General features: G+C 41.4%; 2 protein-coding genes across 2 annotated transcripts; both read left to right on the top strand.

Annotated features, from left to right (window-relative positions):
* Positions 1-12: 12 nt before the first annotated feature.
* On the top strand, positions 13-4,603 carry LOC306825670 (uncharacterized protein). The gene is made up of 4 exons (XM_079346553.1): positions 13-357; positions 509-715; positions 3,008-3,199; positions 3,592-4,603. The coding sequence occupies exons 2-4, from the start codon at positions 523-525 to the stop codon at positions 3,903-3,905; spliced, it is 699 nt and encodes a 232-aa protein (XP_079202679.1). The 5' UTR covers positions 13-357; positions 509-522; the 3' UTR covers positions 3,906-4,603.
* Positions 4,604-14,698: 10,095 nt separating this feature from the next.
* On the top strand, positions 14,699-21,391 carry rag1 (recombination activating 1). Its single transcript, XM_079346233.1, has 4 exons — positions 14,699-14,841; positions 15,824-16,172; positions 16,257-17,389; positions 18,201-21,391. The coding sequence occupies exons 2-4, from the start codon at positions 15,841-15,843 to the stop codon at positions 19,946-19,948; spliced, it is 3,213 nt and encodes a 1,070-aa protein (XP_079202359.1). The 5' UTR covers positions 14,699-14,841; positions 15,824-15,840; the 3' UTR covers positions 19,949-21,391.
* Positions 21,392-21,633: the final 242 nt, after the last annotated feature.

The following is a 21,633-nucleotide window of genomic DNA, read 5'->3' as shown; positions in this document are numbered from 1 at the left end:
TTTTTATTTTAACAGACACTCTTCTGCTTCCTCTTTCACTGAAAGGTCAATTGCTTTTTGCTGCTTTCACTTTCCCTCCAGAATGAGCTGCTGGGCCACAGTGGAGAGTACACAGGGAAATTTGGCTGTTGGCTGGGGGAGATTCCATCTTAGCAGAGGAGGAGAAACACTGAAGGGGTGTGATCTGCGAGGGTAAGGGCTTGTGGTCACGAGTAGTCGGAGTACAAATGCATCAGGCTGTTCAAACGCTTATGACAGCAGTAACAACAAGGAATTCCTCTAGTGTAACAGTCGTCCTGCTGACAACTACCAAACAGGTTGGTTCCTAAGACCTCTCTACTCCCTACAACAACAAAGGTAAAACTGCATTTACAATATTTACACTTTAAAAGGATTACGATGGACTAAAGATTTGTTTTAAGACATATTTTCTTGTTTTTATTTTGAATTGACCACCCTCTCTTATATATGTTCCCCTTACTCCACTGTTGTCCCTGTTTTCTCTCAGGTGTTTTAAGCAACATGACTTTTCTGGAGCTGGGGGATGTCATCAGTCGCTTCAGGTTTTCTCAGTCCTGTGTTGGTCTGGCCGGTTGCCTGTGTGTGTGTTATTCAGTCTGCACACCATTCTGGCTGAATGAGAGGGGACTCTGGGCACAGTGGAATATCACTTATATTGACTACAACATTCGTGAAGATGGCACTTTCTTTAATGGTAAGCAACAATCCGTGTTATCCTCTTTGTCATGTTTGCAGTCAACACGAGTCGTCCTGCCTCAAGCTGTCCCTTTCGGGATTAGGGTAAGGTTTCAGATTAGATTGACATAAATGATGAAATATGGAATTAAATGTATGAGCCAGGAAGAAATTTAAATAAGGTGTAAACATGTTGCTGTAGACACTCTGCTGGAGATTATCCTGAGGGATAGAGATCAACACCAGGAGGAACATTTTGAAACACTAGGTTACAGAGGAGCTTCTCAGCAGACAGGCTTGAACATGTGCCTATGTCTGAGAAATGCATTCTTTGTATCTAATGAAGCTTTTGCAACTGGCTGAAGAAAACTGAGCTGAATTCTCAGTTAGCTGAAATCTGGTTTTGTCATTTACGCTTACTGTCTATTGTCAGTTTCGACCAAAAAAGTAGGCTCCTTGAGAATGTAAGCCTGTCTTTTACATTTTTACATGCAAACTCACTTTAACAGAGAATCTAAAAAGGCTTCTGCCTTGAATACACGAGCAGTAAAATAATGCGCTTTTTTTTCAAGGTGCCATCACTTTAAATCTATTGGAAGCTTTTCTCAAACAACAAATGTGATGATAGTTGTTAAAAAAAAGAATACAAAAACAACAACAAAGAAGCATCTGGGAAAAAAAACAAGGGTTATCAAGGATAAAGATAAAAACTATTTTGTGTGAAAATTGCAGTGACATTTTAATGTACTGGAATCTAAACGTTCAGACCATGGACTAAACATAAGACAAAGCACGTTTTTCTAATGTTAAATTGTCCCTGATGCCAAGAGGAAAGAAATATGAAGGAGCCAACTCATAGGAAGTACAACATTGTGCAAAGTCAAGTGAACATACTCCAAGAGTATAAAAGTTCAAGTTAAAAAATAAACTAACAATGACATTAGTCCAACTGTAATAGATTGAAACTTTAGGATGTACAAATTAGACTACGTCAGAAACTTACTGGTAACCTTTGTTTTCTGCTGATCAGTTAACTTTGAGTAGAGATCACAGAAAAAACAAACTTAAATGAATTAAAGACAAGTAAAAGAAGATACAGACAATGTTCCAAACAGAAAATGTAGGCACAAGATGAAGGACCTGCTTTATGGCTGATTGATTATAGACAGTAGTGACTGTTTAGCTAATGAATTACTGCTCAGGGAGTTTCTATGAACCAACAAGTGTCCTCACTGTCTGCTGTAAAGGATGTTATTTTGTTTAAATCATACTTATATATTGTTGAGGAAATTATCAAGACTTGACTCCACACAATAAGACTCCTTAGACTTAGAACACCACCGCTAGATTATTCCAAAGGCTCTGGATATATTCAAAAAGATATTATCATTATCAGGGTCTTGCCACATTGACCCACTAGAATAATCTGTGACTTTTAGTGACTCCCAAACATCCCTGCAGATATCAGAAAGAACTGTTGCCACTCTCTAAGCAGTCCTTGGTGTCGAGACAAAGCTGAACTGTATCAACATTGAATTAACATTACACATTTAATTAAGTAATTACAGAAATTCCACAACATGTATCTTATCAAAAAATGCACATCAAATTTGGTGTACATCATTCACCCCTACACATTGCTGTTCCTCGATTTCTTAACTATTCAACTTGTTTTTGTGCACATATTGGTTTTAAACTTGGTAATCAGCTACAAAAATCACAACAAGAAAAATAAAGACTTTTTAAGTATTTTATGTTCTCAGCAATGTATGGCCCCAATAGCATTTTTATCTGGAATTAGTACTTCTAAATCGCCCACCAGCACCATATAGATGTTATACTTCTTGAAAGATATACCCTTAAATCTAAAAGCGAGACAGATTTCTTGATTCATATCTGCTTTATATCTCACTGGGAATATGACCCTGTCTGCTAGAAAAAGGTTAGTATAACACTTGAACACCTGTAAAACAACTTGGCAATTGTGAACAAAATCATTTGTTCCCTGTCTGTTTATTTTGGTTCAGTGTGTTATGTGATTTGGCAAACACATTTAGAAAGATTCAAATGCACAGTGAGATTACCAGAGTTTTTGGGGGGGGTTTGCACAGAAACTATCTAGAAAGTGCATGACCTCTTGATTTATCTGTGCTGGTTTCAGTTTTAGAAAGGGAAATGTTTGGCCTTCCCGGGGATTGTGTCATCAACCCACTTTCACTTCAGCATTCTGAGAACTAATATTTGAAAATATGAAATGAATATCAACCATTCTGGTTTATACATTTTACATGTGTGGTTTTGTATCTTGCAGCCTTGGAAGCAGAGAGAGTGTTTGGAGTTCTTGCCCTCCTCATGGCTGTGAGCACTGGTATTCTGTGCTTGGTGTTCGCCCTCTGCTGGACATCTGAGACGGTGCGCTCCTACTCTAACACTCGCTCTCTCCTCATGGCAGGACAGGCCCTTTATCCAACCACTCTACTGCTGCTCACCATGGCCTCCACAGGTAACATTACTGCATTAATCAAACATGTAGAACACTTGTTGGCCTGAACTTAAAAATATATTTTGTGTTTCGCCTAATTAATAATAAGAGTGGGGTTGGGGGAGTTTTAATATATCTCATAATAATAAAGTACGAAAGTCCCATTTTAATTAACCTCTAAAAAGCTTTTTGGTTTGTGCAGTTCAAGTCAAGCTCACACCCCAGAACATCTTTTCTTTCTGCTCATTTACATAGACTGCAGAGCAGCAGTTTTGAAAGAAACCTTTTCCTTAGAATTGCAGTTCATTATCATACAAAGTCTTTTCTAAAGCTCCAGGCACACCATGATTGACCTTAATTACTTTTTTTCACAATAATATTTGAGTTGACTCATAGTCCTCTTTTATCTACAGGTTTCTTCTTCCTCCTCTGCTGGTCTTTCTTCACTTATCAGCACAAGGAAGAAATCCGTCAGGACTTCTCCGGCCTCGGCTCTTCTTATTGGCTGGGGGCGTTAGGATGGGTCCTGCTGTTGATCGTGGAGGGGATTGTCTTCATAGCTGAACAAGCTGTCGTGCCAGACATCCTACCAGACTTAGAGAAGGCTGTAGAGATTTGGCGTCATTCCTCTCAACTCAAGGCTGCCAAACGCACTTTTAGCGATGGTTATCACCGTGGTGACGGCATAAGCAGCATGACTCCAGAGAGGTGTATGTCATTATCTTGAGAAGTGAAACAGGGACATGACAGAGAAAATAAATGTGACATTAATGCACAAAGACTCGATGGGAAACCAGCAATTCCTCACAGTGTTAAAGACCTCTACGACCAGACGCAATTTCCCTTTGTGAGGAGTTTATTGGTGGCTTCAGGATTTGAGATCCTACATCCCAAAAGTCAGGAAGGGGTGAGCGCTCCAGCTTTAGAGGAGCTGATCTGGGTGGTCAAGCTATATTTTACTCCCAGTATGGACTGAGATTAAAAATAAAAACACTATGGACCAACAACACTGACTGAATACTAATACCTTGCTCTGAAAAGTACACATGAAAAAAGTGTACATATGACATAAATATTGCTACAATGCAGTTTATGAAAAATAAGTACTCTTCACTTTGTGATTTCCATTTGACACTTCTGGCAAATCTCAACACAGAGAAAAAAAACACACATTTTCTTATTTTTTAAAATGCTTTAGAACATAGTGTGTAAGAAAACCAAAATTGTCAAATATTGATAGAAAACATATGAACTGTGACATACATGTATTCAGAGTTTCCTACTTCGTTTCAAATAAGCACTCAAATGGGTACCAGAATGTGCTACATGTACTGTAACTAAGCTAAGTTTGAACGTGTTATCTTCTGCATGGCAACAGATTAAAAGTTGAACTCCATAAACGTCCTTGTGTCTGTCTTTAGGCAAATAAAAGTTCACATCCATGACAAAATGTCTGTCTTAAAGGGCAAACTGGAGTCATCTGACAACAAACAAAATGTGGGCACTCGTATTTGGTTTTGATGGTTAACTGCTCGGACATTTGTGCTACATCAGCCCACAAGGAATTTCATGTGTAATGAAACAGATTTTTTGTAAGCTTGTCCCCTTTTTTCCCCTCTAAACATTCTCCTAATGTAATTCCAGCCCACTTTTCCCAGCTCTGCAGCAGATTTGGACCACCAGACAACAGACTGCCTCCAAAGTCGTTATTTACTTTTCTCTCACACATTCCCAGTGGAGAGGAAGCACTCTGACGCTGGACCGCTTATGTTTGTGCTCGCAACCTGCCAAAGTGGGGGAGAATTAAGTAGCTCTGGCTCTGTTAATTGGGCGTTAATCAGGTGTTGCTCTAATTAAAAGGCAGTTCCGCCCTGTTGGGCCCTGTTAATGAGTTTGTTATTAAATCCACAGAGGATTTTTGTCTCTTTTTCAATTTGCCAACAGGGTAGTGCTTAATTGCGGTGTAAATTATGGGAATGTCCTTGAAGGTGGTCTTGCATCAGCAAGCGATCCATGAGCAGAATAGTTCTGAAGAGCTTCCCCTGAATAGCTTCAAATCCATTCATACCTTCCTCTTGAACCCTGCTGTACCTTTTAGAAGTGACTCTTATTAAGAATCCTCTCTAAAGCTCATTTCAAAAATCGAGAGTAGGTGACCCACTTTCTTTTATAAATAAAAGCACTTTTAAAATTGATTTCCTTGGCATCTGAAGTTGCTTTATTCTCCCTGGTAGGTGCCGTACGGCCCATTGACAGCATGCTATCTTTTATGGCTGCCTGTGTCTCTTCAACAAACCCTCCACTTTTCACCCCCCACCACTACAAATGCTGCTCCTTCCCCTTCCTTGGAGAAACACGGCAAAGGTTAAGAATGCCTTCAGAGAGAGAGAGACAGGCCGAATCAATGCAGAGATGGAAAGAAAGAGATAGTAAGATGTTTAGGCACAAAGAGAGAAATGACAGATGAATGGTGGAAGATTTTATACACAGATAGACAGGGGGCCTGATAGACACAGAGAGATCATGGGTACTGATTGTTGAAGGGCATTTGCTACAGAGACATCAATCAGAAGGTGGCACTGAGATTGAGCAGGCCACCGTTGTTTCCTGCCTGAGGCCGGCGGCATGTGTAGAACACAACCTGGCTCCAACCGCAGCTCTTCATATCAATTAAAAACCACTTATACAGCCATGTCCTACTAATTACACTGCACCGCCAGTGTGCCATCCCCCCAGTAGAAAGTGTGCTTCTCTACTCTAATGTGGATCTGTGGTTGTGTTCAATGAGATAAATAAATAAACTTGCCGCTTGCCAAGAAGAAGCATCCTTAATCTGATTTTCAGCGCTGTAAATTTGTATTTTGGAAGGGAAGGAAAAGAGAAAAGAAAACTGTTGTTTTTCACTTTACCTTTTGGTGGTGCTGGTGTAACATCTATGTCTCTGCCTCTTGCATTGAGTCTGGTGAAATGTGTGAGACACTGCTCTCATTTGATGAGTAATGCAACCACACACATGGAAAAAAAAAAATCCATGTATGTGTGCATTTGTGTCTCTGTGTGTGCTCAGGATTTTATTTGTGAGGTAGACAAAGTGTGATAAATATTCTCAAGCATATTTCTGAGGATTTTCAGCGACAATGTGCCGGACTACTTAATAAGTCAGGTTTTTTATTTGGCTGGATCTTTGAGTGTGATGAATAATGAAATAAAGCAAGACATCCATGCTTTTTTCCCAGTTTTATTTCTCTGTGGTTTACATTATTCACTCCGAACATTTGTAACTTTCTGACAGGTTAATGCTGTCGGGTTCAAAGTGAAAGCACTGAGGAAATACTCAGAAAGAAAAGACAGCAGGGGGAGAGACAGACATCGAGATGAGAGGTGGAGAGAACAAAGGGGGAGAGAGGATTTGAGGTGTCACACAATAGTTTCACACTGTCCCTGAATTCTGTACAGCAATGTGAGGTGCCAGATAGTGACAAACCTTGTACCTTTCTCTTTTCCCATTTCTCTCTATGGGACTGAATGTTCTCATGGAGCCAAAATCAGAGCTTGACCACATGTGCCTTTGCACTGCATTGTCATCAGTATAAGTGGACGCTCTTTGAAAAAGGGGGGGAGGGATATTTGATATCTGCAGTGCTACAGTCTTAGAAAAAAGCAGAGGGAGGGAGAGAAAACCTTGTGTCCTTCAGTCGTCTTTTCTTGCAGGGACTGAGTTCATCTCTGACCGAGCCTGTAGAATCTGCAATGAGCCATTGCTCTTTGAGACTGACATCCCACCCAGACCACCCTGCTGATTACATTTGTTCAGAGGAGCTGAGTGCTGACAGTAAGAAGTGAGACAGAGCTTGCATCAGGGAAAAATAGTTCCTTGATTCTTGTGCTTTTACTTACATTGATTTTATTTGCGGGTGCAGGTGTTCTCGCATTGTAGAATTTTCTTTGTTTTTTTTCTAACATTGTTTCTGTGGCTTTGAGTATACACTCTTCTAGCCTGAGTGTACCGTATCTACTCTCTGGTACCCTTGTTCATGAGTGTTGTCGTCATGGACATCTTGGTCTTTACAATGAAGCCGTAGTCCCATTCTTGTTTCTCTATTCATTCCTGGCCAACTGTCGCCGCTCCCTTCTCTTATCTCTGTGTGACCAAGGAAATTAAATTACAAATATAATCACTTGGCACCAGTTTTCCAACAGTGCGTCTCTGCTTTGCATATAGAGTGTGCTTGCTATGGAGACACGTTGTGTGAAGTTACTTATTGGCCTATTTACGATAATGGGCTATGCTCTGCTAGTGGAGTCACACACACCTTTTTTTTCTCTACAATGACAGAATGGCACGAGGAAGTGAAGCAGAAGGAGACTGAGGGAAAAAGAAAGAGTCTAACAGGGAGACTCTGAGACTTAATTGCAAGCTGCTTGGTAAAATAATTTGTAATGGATGACTTATCTGAGAAAGCAAAGATGAGATCTATGAAAGAGGAGACGGAAAGGCAAAAGCACTATCTCACTCACTTAATCAGGCATCCAAAATCACTACATTGCCTAGACCACTACATTTGCTTTAAAGGATGACTTACTGCAAATATATGCACTATATAATGTTATAAAAAAGAGTTAAAAGACACCCATGTTTTTTCCGCCTATGAATAGAAGGATTCTTGTGAATGTGGTACAGATTGTGTTCTCCCTTCTTTGACTGCAGCACCATTATTAGCTCAATTTAACATGCCTAGTGGTTTGTTTATAATGAATTAACTGAAAGCTGATGGCATGCTGACATTAACTTAAAAGCCATTGAGAACCCACTCGAAAGCTACAGTACAGTTTGCAAAACCTTCTAGCAATGGCTTTTCTGTTGACTTCATGGTTATCTGTTTTGGCTGTGGTAGTTTGGTGCAAGCTATGTATGTGAGCTTGTTTCAATCAGGTGTTTAGCTTGAATTGAATTTGAAGGTATCATTTGGGCATAAATGTATGCCTTGCATAAGGTACATTAAGAGAAAAAAAATCCTGACCTCACTATTTTTTAAACCCTGGTTACGACCCTGCTAGAAAGTAAAGTCCAGGGAGTGATTTTAGTCACAGCATCCTTCACTCACTTGCTGATGCCAACTGCTGTTGTGTAGACAGCTTCCTCTTCAGCCCGAATCTATTCCCCACACGTTAGGCCATCTGACTGAATAAACAGTTCTCATCTCTCGAGCTCTCCCTCTCACTGCCTCTGTATGTTTTGCAGGTCTTTCTCAGAAAGGGAATGTATGAAAACCTATGAATTAGAATGAAGTGTGTCACTCAGGAGCACAAAGAGAAAAGTTGGTAGACGGAGAGTGAGAAGAGTATGAATAGAAGAATGCCATTTTATAATTTTTATTATAAGAAGGCCATCACATGCTTCTCAGGGCTATATCTCTATTTCCCTATTCAGTCAAAAATGTACTTGCTGATGCAGGTCCTGTTGCATTGGCTCGTACAGGCAGGACAACAAATGCAGAACTGTATCAATGCTTTGTGCTCTTCCTGGTCCCACCCAAAGCACTCTAACAGGTAGATGGCACATTTATTTGTGATCTTTATAGGCTATTCATGCTATAGCGACAACAGATGTTTTGATACAGATATTGGAAAAATGTGTACAATGTGGCCTAAATGCAATATAGGGTATTGTAGTATGTATGCAAGTCAATGCACTGAGCCCATTCCATAATGCACAAGCCTCCAAAGCATTCTGGTTGCCAATAGCAACCACTCTTTTCAGAAAAAACAGCAGCTGCTAACTGTCATTGTACAGTTAACTAGCTACATTTATTCAACAAACAATAATTGAAAGGCTGTTTTTCCTGCTAAAAAAGTTACAAATTATTATTCATTATGTCAGCTTTCAGCTGATGGGTTAACATTTGGTATGGTAACGTACAATTTCAATTCCAAAATCCAACCATAAGAATAGTTACACAGCAACTTTCAGCTTGTCTCATCAGACAACGGCAAACTCCGTTATCAAATGTTGTGGTGAACATATTGTATACCAACATTTTTAAGCCTTGACAGCATTATGACCTCACTAGAGCTTCAAAGAAAAACAGCAGCTGCAAGGTGAAAACTGTGCCATTAGCTAGCTAAATGTTTTTTGAAAACTGAATCAGAAAACTTTTCAAAATGAATTGAAATGTTAAGATACTTTAAACACACACAATATCAGTTTGCTGGTAAGCAAGGTTTGATTGACATAAAACTCAAAAAAAGCTGTTGGGAGGTCAGATGCTGCGGATAGCTTAGCTTGCACATAGGTTAGGATCCTTTCAGTGTGCACTACTAGGCTATACCATAGACACACCGATAAAGTAAGCCGTACTTGGTTAGTATTGTCCACAGTGGTAAACAAATAAATAAATATACTGTGGATACTTTTTTATTGCAATAGTAGCCTTTATCAGACAGCACTTACTGTAAGCCTAGGAATTCAGGTTGGTTTTGGAGGAAAATTGGTGCTGAAAAATGCTATGTCCCTCTCCCCTCTAACTACAGGAACATATGTTTGTCAGTTCTCTTGCATATATATGTTCTGTGCAGAGAATAAACAACAGACTCTCAGTGTAGTCCAATCCACAGACTAGATATGAATTTTGAAAGGAGGTGGGACTTTCCAAGCTATAATCCTTGAAAAACGACTGTGTATGTCTGCTCCAGTGCTCATAGAGCCCACAGCTATCTCCATCCTCGCCACCAGCAGGTTGCCGTGAGAGACCGGGGTGGTAAAATAACGGCTCCCCGCTGGATCGTGTGAATCATTGCGATGACTTGTTGATAAATGCTCCACCACCGAGGCTCTGGCTCCAATAGTAATTTCTCGCTCCAACTGGACAGGCTGCCAAATGACAACAACCTCCCAACTCTAACCCCCCTCCCTCCATCCCCACCACCACCTATGCACAGCATCAGTTCTCAGCCCATCCCCTCCTATAATTACTGTACTCTGTAAGTCGGGTTTAAGACCAGTCACTCTAAATCAGCCCTGAATCACTGTGTGTTGCTGGGTCCATTGTTCCCTTGTCTGAGCTCTGGCAGAGCGAGTGCAGAAAAGGGCACTGCTGTCCTGGCATTTCCTATAATGGACTTTGTAGTTAAAAGACAGGGAAATAATAAGCAGATCTACGTGTGGGAAAAGGGCTCATTGTGTTTGGTGGGAAGTTAAGACAGAGGACACTTGGGGGTTAGAGTTGACGGACAACAGCGCTGCTCTTTTCACACTCCTTGACACATAATGGGACCAATCTTTTTCTCCACATCTCTCCCTAGGGGCCATGATTTGCTCATTTCATTGATGGAGGGAGGCCAGGGAAGTTAGTCCGGGAGAAAAAGAGGGAGAATGACCAGTCAAGAGACAAATAGTGTGAAATTTATTTGCGCTTAGGATTCAGTTTTACTCAAAAACTGTTCAGATATAACCCCCTTTTTATGTGTTTCACAACTTCCTTTGAAAGTCTCCCTTCATGGATGCTGAATGTTTGAAATCTTAAGAAGTTGTTTGCTAAATGTTATCCCTCAGCTGACAGACCTGCTGTGTAAACCTGCACCAGACAGTTTGGGGAAAAAAGGACTAATACATGGTTAAACAGAAGACAAATCCAGTGAGTGGATGTTTATGCGACTGGAGGGCTTCTGGCATCAAGGGGACCGTTGTGCAATCAGGGAAATCTACATTTAATTAACATAGAATTAAAGAGTATTGTTAGTTTGATTAAAGACTGTGATTTTGTTTCCCCAACTCTATAGTGCTCCTGAATCCATCTCAGGTTTAATTTAATTTGCTATACTGCGAGTGGATCAACATCCGTCTGGATTGTCTGCTCAGATGCAGGTCTTGCTTTTTCAAAGGGCTGTAATGTGAACTCTAGCACAATTGCACTATACTGAAATCTCAGCATGTTATTGTCCTCTCTATGGCCTATCTTGTTATTGTAATAGAAAAAAAACAAACAAAAAAAACAACGTTCAAAGTTGCAGTAACTCAACTTGTTTTCCATTTTGTCCAACTCACAAGAACAGAGAAGCTGAATGGAACCGGACCAGAACAAAAATAACTCTGCAGTGCCTCAGGGAGAGTTATAAAACAAGACTTGGAACAAATTAATGCCGTTCCGAGACTATTCTATCCAATAAAATGAATATTTGGATAACTGGACGTGACAGATATTGTGGTGTCAGGCTGTCAGCAGCTTGTGGGGATGTTGTGGTTTGTCTCCGCTCTCTGTTAAAGCTCCATCAGTCAGGATGAGCCGACAGCAGAGTCATAGAGGGTCACATGAGGCCTCGAGACGGCATCACTCAACCCAGCTGTCCCCTGCTGTCACTGTGTGATTATAGGCACATTACAGAGGGAGAAGAGCCAGTAATTAATCACCTCATTGGAATAATCACATAATTGATTATTAACAAAAGCCGAGGTGAGGGTGAGAGAAGAGGGGAAACAAGACTTTGAGAAGGAGAGATGGGGAGATGGATTATGGGGGAATTGAGTGGTGGGGTAAGGGGTTTGTTCTGGCAGGTACCTTTGACGAATAGCTCTGCATTTAAGTCCACCTCTCTGAGAATTAATCCTGAGAATCATGTCATTGGATGAGGGATAGGAGGGGTGGACAGAAGGGAGGCGCCTTGGTTGGGAATTGACTGGGTGAGGCTGAAGAAGTTGTTGAACACGCTATGAAAATGCAATTAAGAATTTGCATACCGCTCCGTATTTATATTACAACACTTAGTGGAAATATAGAAGTGAAATGCCCTCTTTACCCTGAATACAATCACAAAGATGCCTACATTCTCCATGACATTTAGAAATCTCATGCAGCAATTTTGGTTGCTCTATTCAAATGTGAACGACGCTGACATTTTATTCCCTGTGAGGAAGGAGCTGCATGTGGAATTCATTCATTCACTACCCATCTCTGCTATTGACACTTTTTGAGTCTTGAGCTGTCTTTTCGGACCTTTGGCTTACAAAGTTCTGCCTGGAAGGCTTGATCTCTTTCCCCCTTTTCTTGTCACAGACTGCAATCAGCCTTAAGCCTTTTTGTGTTCTCCTCCCTGAGCTAATCCTGTTATCCTGTGCAAGTCCTTTACACAGGATCACAACTATATCCCCTTTCTCTGTCTCTCACCTCTTACACCTTTTCTCTCATTCCCCTGCTTTGTTTCACACATACTGACCCCAAATGTAATGGTTCTAAGGTTTCTCAAGTTATTTAGAATGATTTGCTCTTGTTCTTGGGCATCAGCTACACACCAGCACAGACTCACAAAAACAGAGACAAACACAGATAATCCAGGACTCTTTTTTTTCTCCATCTCTCCCCTAACATATGCACAACATGCACCGTCCCTGCCATATTCCTACTAATCCATTCCATTGCACACACCTGCAACACACTTATATAAACACATTGCTCACTGCTGTTTTCTGGATTTATCACATAAGAAAAAACATCCTCTCCCAGTGCAAGATGTGAGTGCAATGGTGCATTTCAAACTCCTGTATGTCCTCCTAAACTGCAGCCTCTAGTCCCATGGGGTCTGCTCCTCACATTCATAACACTCCGCTCCATGCCAGGTGGCTGTCTCCACAAGTCCTCTTCCTCATAAATCAGACCGTCTTTGAGTTGATCAATAACAGGTCAATTAGCAGGCACAGAGAGATGAGGGTCTCTGAGGGTCAGCGCTTGTTTGTCATGCAGACATTTGCAGCTCTGTCCCTGTCTGCCATGGAGCGAGGTGTGTCGTTTACCTCTGGAAACATGTGGCTAGCTGGCGATCATAAATCTAAATATCATCTATAAATAGGATGGGAACATCTTGCTACAATCCATCATTTGCTTGTTCTTTGATATGTAATGAATCAAGCATTGTGTACTTCAAATCACCCAGCTGTGTCTGATGGATTTGCCTGGGGAAAAAAGCACTTTCTGTTAACTTTTCTTTTTTATTTCATCTTGAAGATTTTCTGTGAATATACAACTCTGTCACAAGGGAAGAAACAATTCTACCAATGATGCCAAGTATGACCATATGCACAAAATATAAGTCTACCAGTATTCATCCTGTTCCAATGTTAAGCTGACAAGAGTTGGAGAGACCCAACTGTTGTTTGATGCCCACTGACTGTGTATCTAATGACTTGGCTGGTGAATCCAACGTATCAGCAACAGGCTCCTGTGGCGAATACAGCAGATTAATCCCCTGGATAATTACAAACAATAATGATCTTTGGCAAATACTCCCAACACCTACTGAGAAATTACAAGAGACACTGTTGTCCAATTTTAACTCAGTATAAATATGTATATAGATGGAGCCTTCAAAGAAATTGATACAAAATGGGGATGATGGATAGAGAAGACGATGAAAAAGTGCACAAAAACAAGGTCACAAAACCAACGCAGTTTATTGGAATAAGAAACAAAATGTATTTAGCCCACGCAACAACAATTCATACAGTTGTCAAGGCTAAGATATCCACCTGTGAAAGATCTCTTATTTTACTTTGAAAACTCCAATTATATAGGTGAACAAATGCTGCTTATTTGCATTCAATTCATCCTGACATGGCTCACTCATGTGACTGCCTTTTTCATTTTGATGTACAGCAGCCTCCACCCAAGCTGCTGTTACATCAGCTACATACAGTGAAAACATGAAGTGACAAGTGGAATGTTTTAATAATACAAATATAAAAAAAACACAATCTATTACAAACGTTGTCTCTATCTCTCATTATATTGTAGTGCCATGTTTTATCAGTAACACTTTTCTTTATCGCTGCTGCTCCCTACAAATGAAATATATCCATTTAAAATGACATACATTACATTATATGTATTCCTTTGTGAGTGTAGAAATACACATCACTTCATTTCATAACCCTATATGTCTTTAACAGCACACATGTAAGTACTGCCTTTTAAAAACCAAACACCTAACATGGACCTCCACACCAATAGAAATACTCAGCTCTATTAATTTGCTCCTGCACTGACTCAGAATCTTATACTGTGGATGTTGCTTTTATATTAATTCCAGTACCGGTAGTTAATTTGTATTTTTAAGATTAAATAAAGATTAGCTATATTATGTGTGATAGGCTTTTATTTATTTAAGGGACATCCAGTGTATTAACTGTATGCTCTGTTGTGTCTCTGCACTATTTGACTTTTCAGTAAGTTTAAGAGAGGTGTTTTCTGTCAAACAGAGGCCACCTGGATGTGCTCAGTTACATATGACAAAGAGGAGATAAAAGTGTTTCCAGCTGAGGATCACTGCAATGTGGTTTAAAGTTTTTTTTTTGTTTGGGGTAGTGCTGTTGGATTCTGTACATACACATGTGCAACTGTGCTTTGGGGTTGACCTTGTTTTTTGTTCAAATCAGCTGCATGTATCAGGTGTCAGGAATTGACTGTTAGGATCCCACCGAAGGGTATAAATACAAGACACAGGAGTTATCCCACTGTATGGAGCCACAGCTCCTGGTAACAGATGCTCCACACTGTGACAGACTCAAACATTTACTGTATTTGTGGTGTAAAAGGCCTGGCTCCAGGGCTTCCCTTGCGCGCCCATGCGAAGAAACCCCCCAGGGGATCTGACGCCAGCTGAGACTGAAAAACAAGGTAAGAGCCCAGCTGACACACATGCACCCAGGCTCAGCTGTTTGTCTTAAAGGAGAGTTCAGTCTGTAAAGTACACAGAGGGCCTGGATATAAAGGAGACTGCCAAACTCAAGACTCCAAGGAAGAAAATGTAGAGACTCTTAAAGATGGATAGATGGAAGTTGCTGGAGTGTTTGCACTGGAGGTGTGCAATGGTAAGATTGTTTGCTTTATTGTCTGAACTGGTAATAGAACCTAGATAGAATGGAGGGAGATGAAATAAGGTCTGTCACAGTTGCTGTGTCATTGATCTTGCCTGTTCCACATTATAACAGCACTTGGCTGTTGAAAGACAGCTTTTAGATTGAACTGTTTTCTGTTTGGAATAATTCTGTTGGCTCTTTATTCAGTATGATGCTTTTTTGTTTTCTTTTCCTTTGTGGTTGGGCAATATCTATGTATTATGAAATAGGTTCCCTGTGTCTCCAATTTCCCCCCACATTTTAAATGCCAGTTGGAGGCTCTGGGGGGCTCCAATTCTCTTTCCAGCCAAGAAAATGACTAATATAAATGATTGACAGCCTCGCAGGGATATTGTTGTCCATTTAGCAAACTCGCTGTGTCAAAGAAAAAAGTATCAACGGCTCCCTGAGCCATGGGATTGGAGATGAAAGAAATGAAGATTTTGGGGCTGTATCGATTCCCACAGCACGTTTCTCATGCATTTTACACAAGATCTAAATGCCACTTATGGTATAATATAGCTTGGATGAATACTCCCTTTTCAGTGGGATTTCAGGGTACCTGGTGTATAAATTCAACAGGAATCAAGTGAAGCTGTTAGATTGTGTCACAGGATCAAAGCTAAGAGGGCAACAGGGATGTCTGAGCATCTGAAACATCAAATCTTCTCGTTTTATCCATTAATAAGCCTCTTATGGACTGCAGAAATTATTGATGTGCTTTTCTAAGTCCTTTTATTAAGCTCTCTTCTCCTTTTCAGGGTTTAAGGTCTGAATCATGGCGGAGGAAAGCCTGGAAACAGATGATCCCAGGTCCTCCATGCCGGCTGAGCTCCATCACCCCCACTCTAAGTACTCTCAATGGAAGTTCAAACTGTTTCGCGTGAGGTCCATGGAGAAGGCCCCTCTGCCCAGTGAGACCCAACCTGAGCAAGGAGCCTTGTTAGGGATCTCACTTCCTGCAGCTACAAATTTAGGGATAGATCAAACGAGTCCAGGCAGTGTCATGAAATTGTGCCTCGGGGGGAAAAGTAAGGAAAATGTGGAGGGCCCAGGCCGGAGGGTAGATATGAAGCTACAGGAAATGGACACCCATATGAACTACCTAAGGTAATCAAATGTTAAATACTATAACAACTACAATGTATCTATTTCTTGTTAAGAATGTGAAAAAATTGTTGTCTCTCTTAAAAGGTGCTTATGCCGTCTCTGTGGAATGGCCTTGAGAAAAGTCAAAGGACCGGTGAAGGATGTTCATAGTCACCTGGATGAGGCGAGCAAAGGTGCCCTGCGTAAAATGGGCTGCAAATTTACCAGCTGGTCAGAGGTCATTCTCAAAGTCTTCAAAGTGGATGTGACAGAGGACACAGAATCTATCCACCCTTCATCTTTCTGTCATCGCTGCTGGATGGTTGCCATGCGAGGAGGAGGTGTCTGCAGCCTCTCCAGAACAAGAGTCCCAGAGTGGAAAGCTCACTTTTCCCACTGCCACCTTTGCTTCCCCAGGAAACCTTCACTTCATCGGACTGGTAGAAAGAGGCAAAAAGCCATTCCCAGAGCCCAGAGCCTTGCAAAAAGGACCAAGAAAGATCATGGCAACAACATTGTCATTGGAGAGAGGAGGACCCTAAGACCATTTGGAAACTATCATCAGGGCCCTGTGTTAAGGGGGTGGAGGAAACCCAGCTTACAGAGAGAGCAATGGGTGAAAAACATCACCCAATGCCAGAAAGAGCACCTCAGTACTAAGATGATCTCTGAGAATCTCCCTGCAGACTTTCTATATTCTTTTAGCTGTATGGTGTGTGACCACCTGCTCTCTGACCCTGTCCAGGCCCCATGTGGGCACCTTTTCTGCCGAAGCTGTATCATGAAGTTTATTTACGTTCTGGGACCACATTGCCCAGCCTGCAACTTGCCCTGTGCCTCTGAAGATTTTATAACGCCAGCGAAAGCATTCTTATCAGCCCTACTTTCTTTGCCCCTGCTCTGCTCAAGCAGTGGCTGCAGCAAGCAAGTAAGCCTGGACTCATTTAAAGCTCATTGTCTAAGTCATGAACTGGATGAGCAGAATGCAAGCCAGCAGTCATCAGAACTTGACAACTACCTGCTGACCAACAAAGGGGGGCGACCCCGTCAGCACTTGCTAATGCTAACTCGTCGTGCCCAGAAGCACAGGCTGAGAGAGCTGAAGAATCAGGTGAAGGTGTTTGCGGACAAAGAGGAAGGTGGTGACCTAAAGTCTGTGTGCCAGACTCTGTTCCTACTCGCGCTGAGATCTGAGAATGAACACCGACAGGCAGATGATCTTGAAGCCATGATGCAAGGTAAGAGGTTATTATACAGCTTCAATAAACATTTTCAGTGATAGCCAAGAGAGAGAGAGAGAGAGAGAGAGAGAGAGACATGAATTATAGGAAGATAGTTCTTGCTCTTTTATATTTCTACCGACTTTTGAAAAATCTCTGTGGAGCGATAACAGACATTTTTCTGTGAAAATGATTGTAAAGCATTTCATTAGTGTCCATCTCTGTATATTGAACCACTGCCGTTATACGCCCAACCCCTCCCTTTTTCTCTCTCACTCTTACTCTCACTCTTAATCTGCCTGGCCTGTCTGTCAGTCCCTCAGTCTCACACTCCCTTTAATGCACAATAACAACTCTTGTGAAGGGGCTGTTAAAATCAAAACAACATCAGCAGCTCTTGTATCTGCAAATTACACAGACAGCACCACCGAGCTCTCTGGGGAATAGAAACCAGCTGGTGTCTGTTTTCATCTGCAGCCAATACATCACTTTTGCCAGCTTCGCTGATTCACCCTCTTTCCCCTTATAACATTTTGAAATTAGGAAATATTGGTCTTTGTAATCATGTACTCGTGGGCTTTTGACAATGATACATTCACATTTGGGTATTAGAGTCTCATTGTATAAATGACACCAAATGCAGGATATCAAATGAGGAAATTTGAGATATGGCAGTTATTTTCAAAGCCCTGAAATGGGCTTCCACAGTTTGGTGTTAAATAATTCTGTTGAAGTCAAAATCCTTTCTTCCAGTCTCACGCTTTTAAATTTTTTTCTTTCTGTCTCTCTCTGGTATTTCCTCTCATCCCATTTTTCTTTGTCTCTGCAGGCAGAGGCTTTGGGTTGCATCCTGCTGTGTGTTTAGCCATCCGGGTCAACACTTTCCTGAGCTGCAGCCAGTATCATAAGATGTACAGGACTGTCAAAGCCACCAGTGGCCGCCAGATCTTTCAGCCCCTGCACACCCTGCGAGCTGCAGAAAAGGAGCTTCTCCCTGGATTTCACGAGTTTGAATGGCAGCCAGCGCTCAAGAATGTGTCTACATCTTGCAATGTCGGCATTATTGATGGGTTTGCTGGATGCACCTCCTCTGTGGATGACTCTCCAACTGACACTATAACTCGCCGGTTTCGCTATGATGTGGCATTGGTGTCAGCCTTAAAGGATCTGGAGGAGGACATCATGGAGGGGCTGAGAGAGAGTGGACTGGAAGACAGTACTTGCACTTTAGGTTTCAGTGTCATGATCAAGGAATCTTGTGACGGCATGGGCGATGTCAGCGAGAAGCATGGCGGAGGACCAGTTGTTCCTGAGAAGGCTGTACGTTTCTCTTTCACTGTTATGTCAGTCTCTGTCCTGGCAGAAGGCAAGGAGAAACAGGTTACCATTTTCACTGAGCCAAAGCCAAACTCAGAACTGTCCTGTAAACCCCTTTGCTTGACATTTGTGGATGAATCAGACCATGAGACACTCACGGCAGTCTTGAGCCCTGTTGTTGCAGAGCGTGAAGCGATGAAAGAAAGCAGGCTCATCCTATCCATGGGGGGACTGCTTCGCTCCTTCCGCTTGCACTTTAGAGGCACAGGATATGATGAGAAGATGGTGCGTGAGATGGAGGGCCTTGAGGCTTCAGGGTCCACCTACATCTGCACTCTTTGTGACTCGAGTCGAGCTGAGGCCTCTCAAAACATGGTGCTCCACTCTGTCACACGCAGTCACGGCGAGAACCTAGAACGTTACGAAATATGGAGAACCAACCCTTTTTCTGAGTCAGCAGATGAGCTTCGACAAAGGGTCAAAGGTGTCTCCGCCAAGCCCTTCATGGAGACTCAGCCAACTCTTGATGCGTTACACTGTGACATTGGTAATGCCACTGAGTTCTACAAAATCTTCCAGGACGAGATCGGGGAGGTGTTTCAAAAGGTCAACCCAACCCGGGACGAACGGCGTAGCTGGAGGGCAGCCCTCGACAAACAGCTGAGGAAGAAGATGAAGATCAGACCAGTAATGAGGATGAATGGGAACTATGCACGCAGGCTAATGACCCAAGAGGCTATAGAGGTGGTGTGTGAGCTGGTGCCCACAGAGGAGAGAAGGGAGGCCCTTAGGGAGCTCATGAGGCTCTACCTCCAGATGAAGCCTGTTTGGCGAGCCACCTGCCCAGCCAAAGAGTGCCCTGACCAGCTGTGTCGCTACAGCTTCAACTCCCAGCGCTTTGCTGACCTCCTCTCCTCCACCTTCAAATACAGGTACAATGGAAAGATAACCAATTATCTGCACAAAACCCTGGCCCATGTGCCTGAAATCATAGAGAGAGATGGTTCCATAGGGGCCTGGGCCAGCGAGGGGAATGAGTCAGCAAACAAACTGTTTCGGCGTTTCAGAAAGATGAATGCACGTCAGTCAAAAACTTTTGAACTGGAGGATGTTTTGAAACATCACTGGCTCTACACCTCCAAGTACCTGCAGAAGTTTATGGAAGCTCACAAAGACTCTGCCAAAGCTTTTCAAGCTACCATCGACCCAGTAGAGAGCCAGGATAATGAGTACTTGTCTCTGGAAATGAATGAGTTTTGATTATTCTTTTTTATGTCAAACTTGAGAATGAGGACTTTATTTGAATTATTTTCACATGATAATTTCCACATTCTTTTATTAAAATGCCTTGTTTAATAACATTTCCTTTACTTACTTAACCTTTTGATTGATAAAATAATGGCAGGGGAATGAAGCCAGCGTCTGGCCGGAGGCTGGACATAAAATAATTGGAAAATAAATTGGAAAATGTTTCTTTTACGCCACGGTTTTAAACACATGTTAGTCTTGCTTTTAACCTTTACTTGTATTGTACTTGTACTCTGTCTTGTTGCTTAAATGTGCTTTACAAGAACATTTTGCTTGCCTAACATTGTTAGCTCTTAATAACTGTGCAGATGAGACTGCAGAGGGATATAGAAATAACACACAGGATTCTTTTCTCCTGTTCTTTGCGGGGGGATTCTGTTTTTTGTCTTCACCGTCTGTGAAATATGGCACAGTTTATTGTATTGCAAGGGTATGACACATTTATGAATTTATACGGAGAGGATATTTATGGAAACAGGTGAAAGAGCTGTAACTCACTGAGGGAAATTGTGTTAAAAAGACCACATTTGTGGCCACCGTATTAATATATCATTTTGAGCTGGAGCAAAATGCAATCACAGACTTCATGAGGACCCGATGAAAAAGATTACTTTCGTGCTTTATCTTAGAATCCCTGAGGGCCACAATAGATGCCAGGTCACTTTGAAGCAATTTTACCTTTTTTAGTTTTTGCGCACAGTGGAATAGATGATACTTATTCACCTTCTTCACATAAAATGAAGCATATACTGACCTTTATGTTGATATCATGAAACACAGTATGGTCCATTACAGAGCCGAACACTTCATGGACTCTCCAGAAGGCAGGGATTTGTCTTAAGTCCTGTATAAAACCTGGCTCTTTTTCTCTTGCTGATATTTCTTCATTGGCTTTGCTGACAAAAAAGAAGAATGGGAGGGAGCCCTAAAGATCTCTTCTAAACTGATTTCTTGGCAACTTTATTTTGTTTGATTGATTGATTATTTGTATTTTTCTTCGCTCACAATTTTGTGTCTTGACAGGCAATTTTGTTTTCTTTCTTGATTGAATGTTTGATGTCATCAGTTTAGCCACACGACATGCTATAAAACATTCACATTTCATTCCACAGTTGTCACAGACCTACAATAACATCATGTTTTAGAGTACATAACAGCAATTTGTCACATATTTGTATTGTACCGTAATGAATAGCATATCCAAAGTAATGGGTGATGGATGATTCACAGCATCCCGCTTTCCTCAGTTTTGTTATAAACTGAGGTTTCAGGAAACTTCCAGAAGATTTTTTTCTTTTCATTCAATGTTTCAATGAAGTTTGACTGATTTTAGGAGGGGGGAATTTTAACTTTGTTGTCTTTGTATTCCATCAGAGAATAAAAGAAGTAAAGGTCTGTCTTGTTCTAGTGCTTTGTATCTACTGAACAATTCTATTTTGATAGATTATTGCATTCAAATAACATAATTCAAGTACATCTAGTCGAGGAACACAGAACACAGAGCTCTGCCTTATATTCATTGTTTTCTCTGAATATATAATAATAATAAAGAGCTGTTATACATAGCTGTTATACATATACAATGAATATACAAACAGGGATACTATTATCAATTAAAAAAGCTGTCTGCGCTGTAT

This window comes from Symphodus melops (assembly GCF_947650265.1).
Source record: "Symphodus melops genome assembly, chromosome: 6".
In the NCBI taxonomy this organism is placed as follows: domain Eukaryota; kingdom Metazoa; phylum Chordata; class Actinopteri; order Labriformes; family Labridae; genus Symphodus; species Symphodus melops.
Note: the sequence above shows the minus strand (reverse complement) of the source record. Positions and strands in the feature narration are given on the sequence as shown.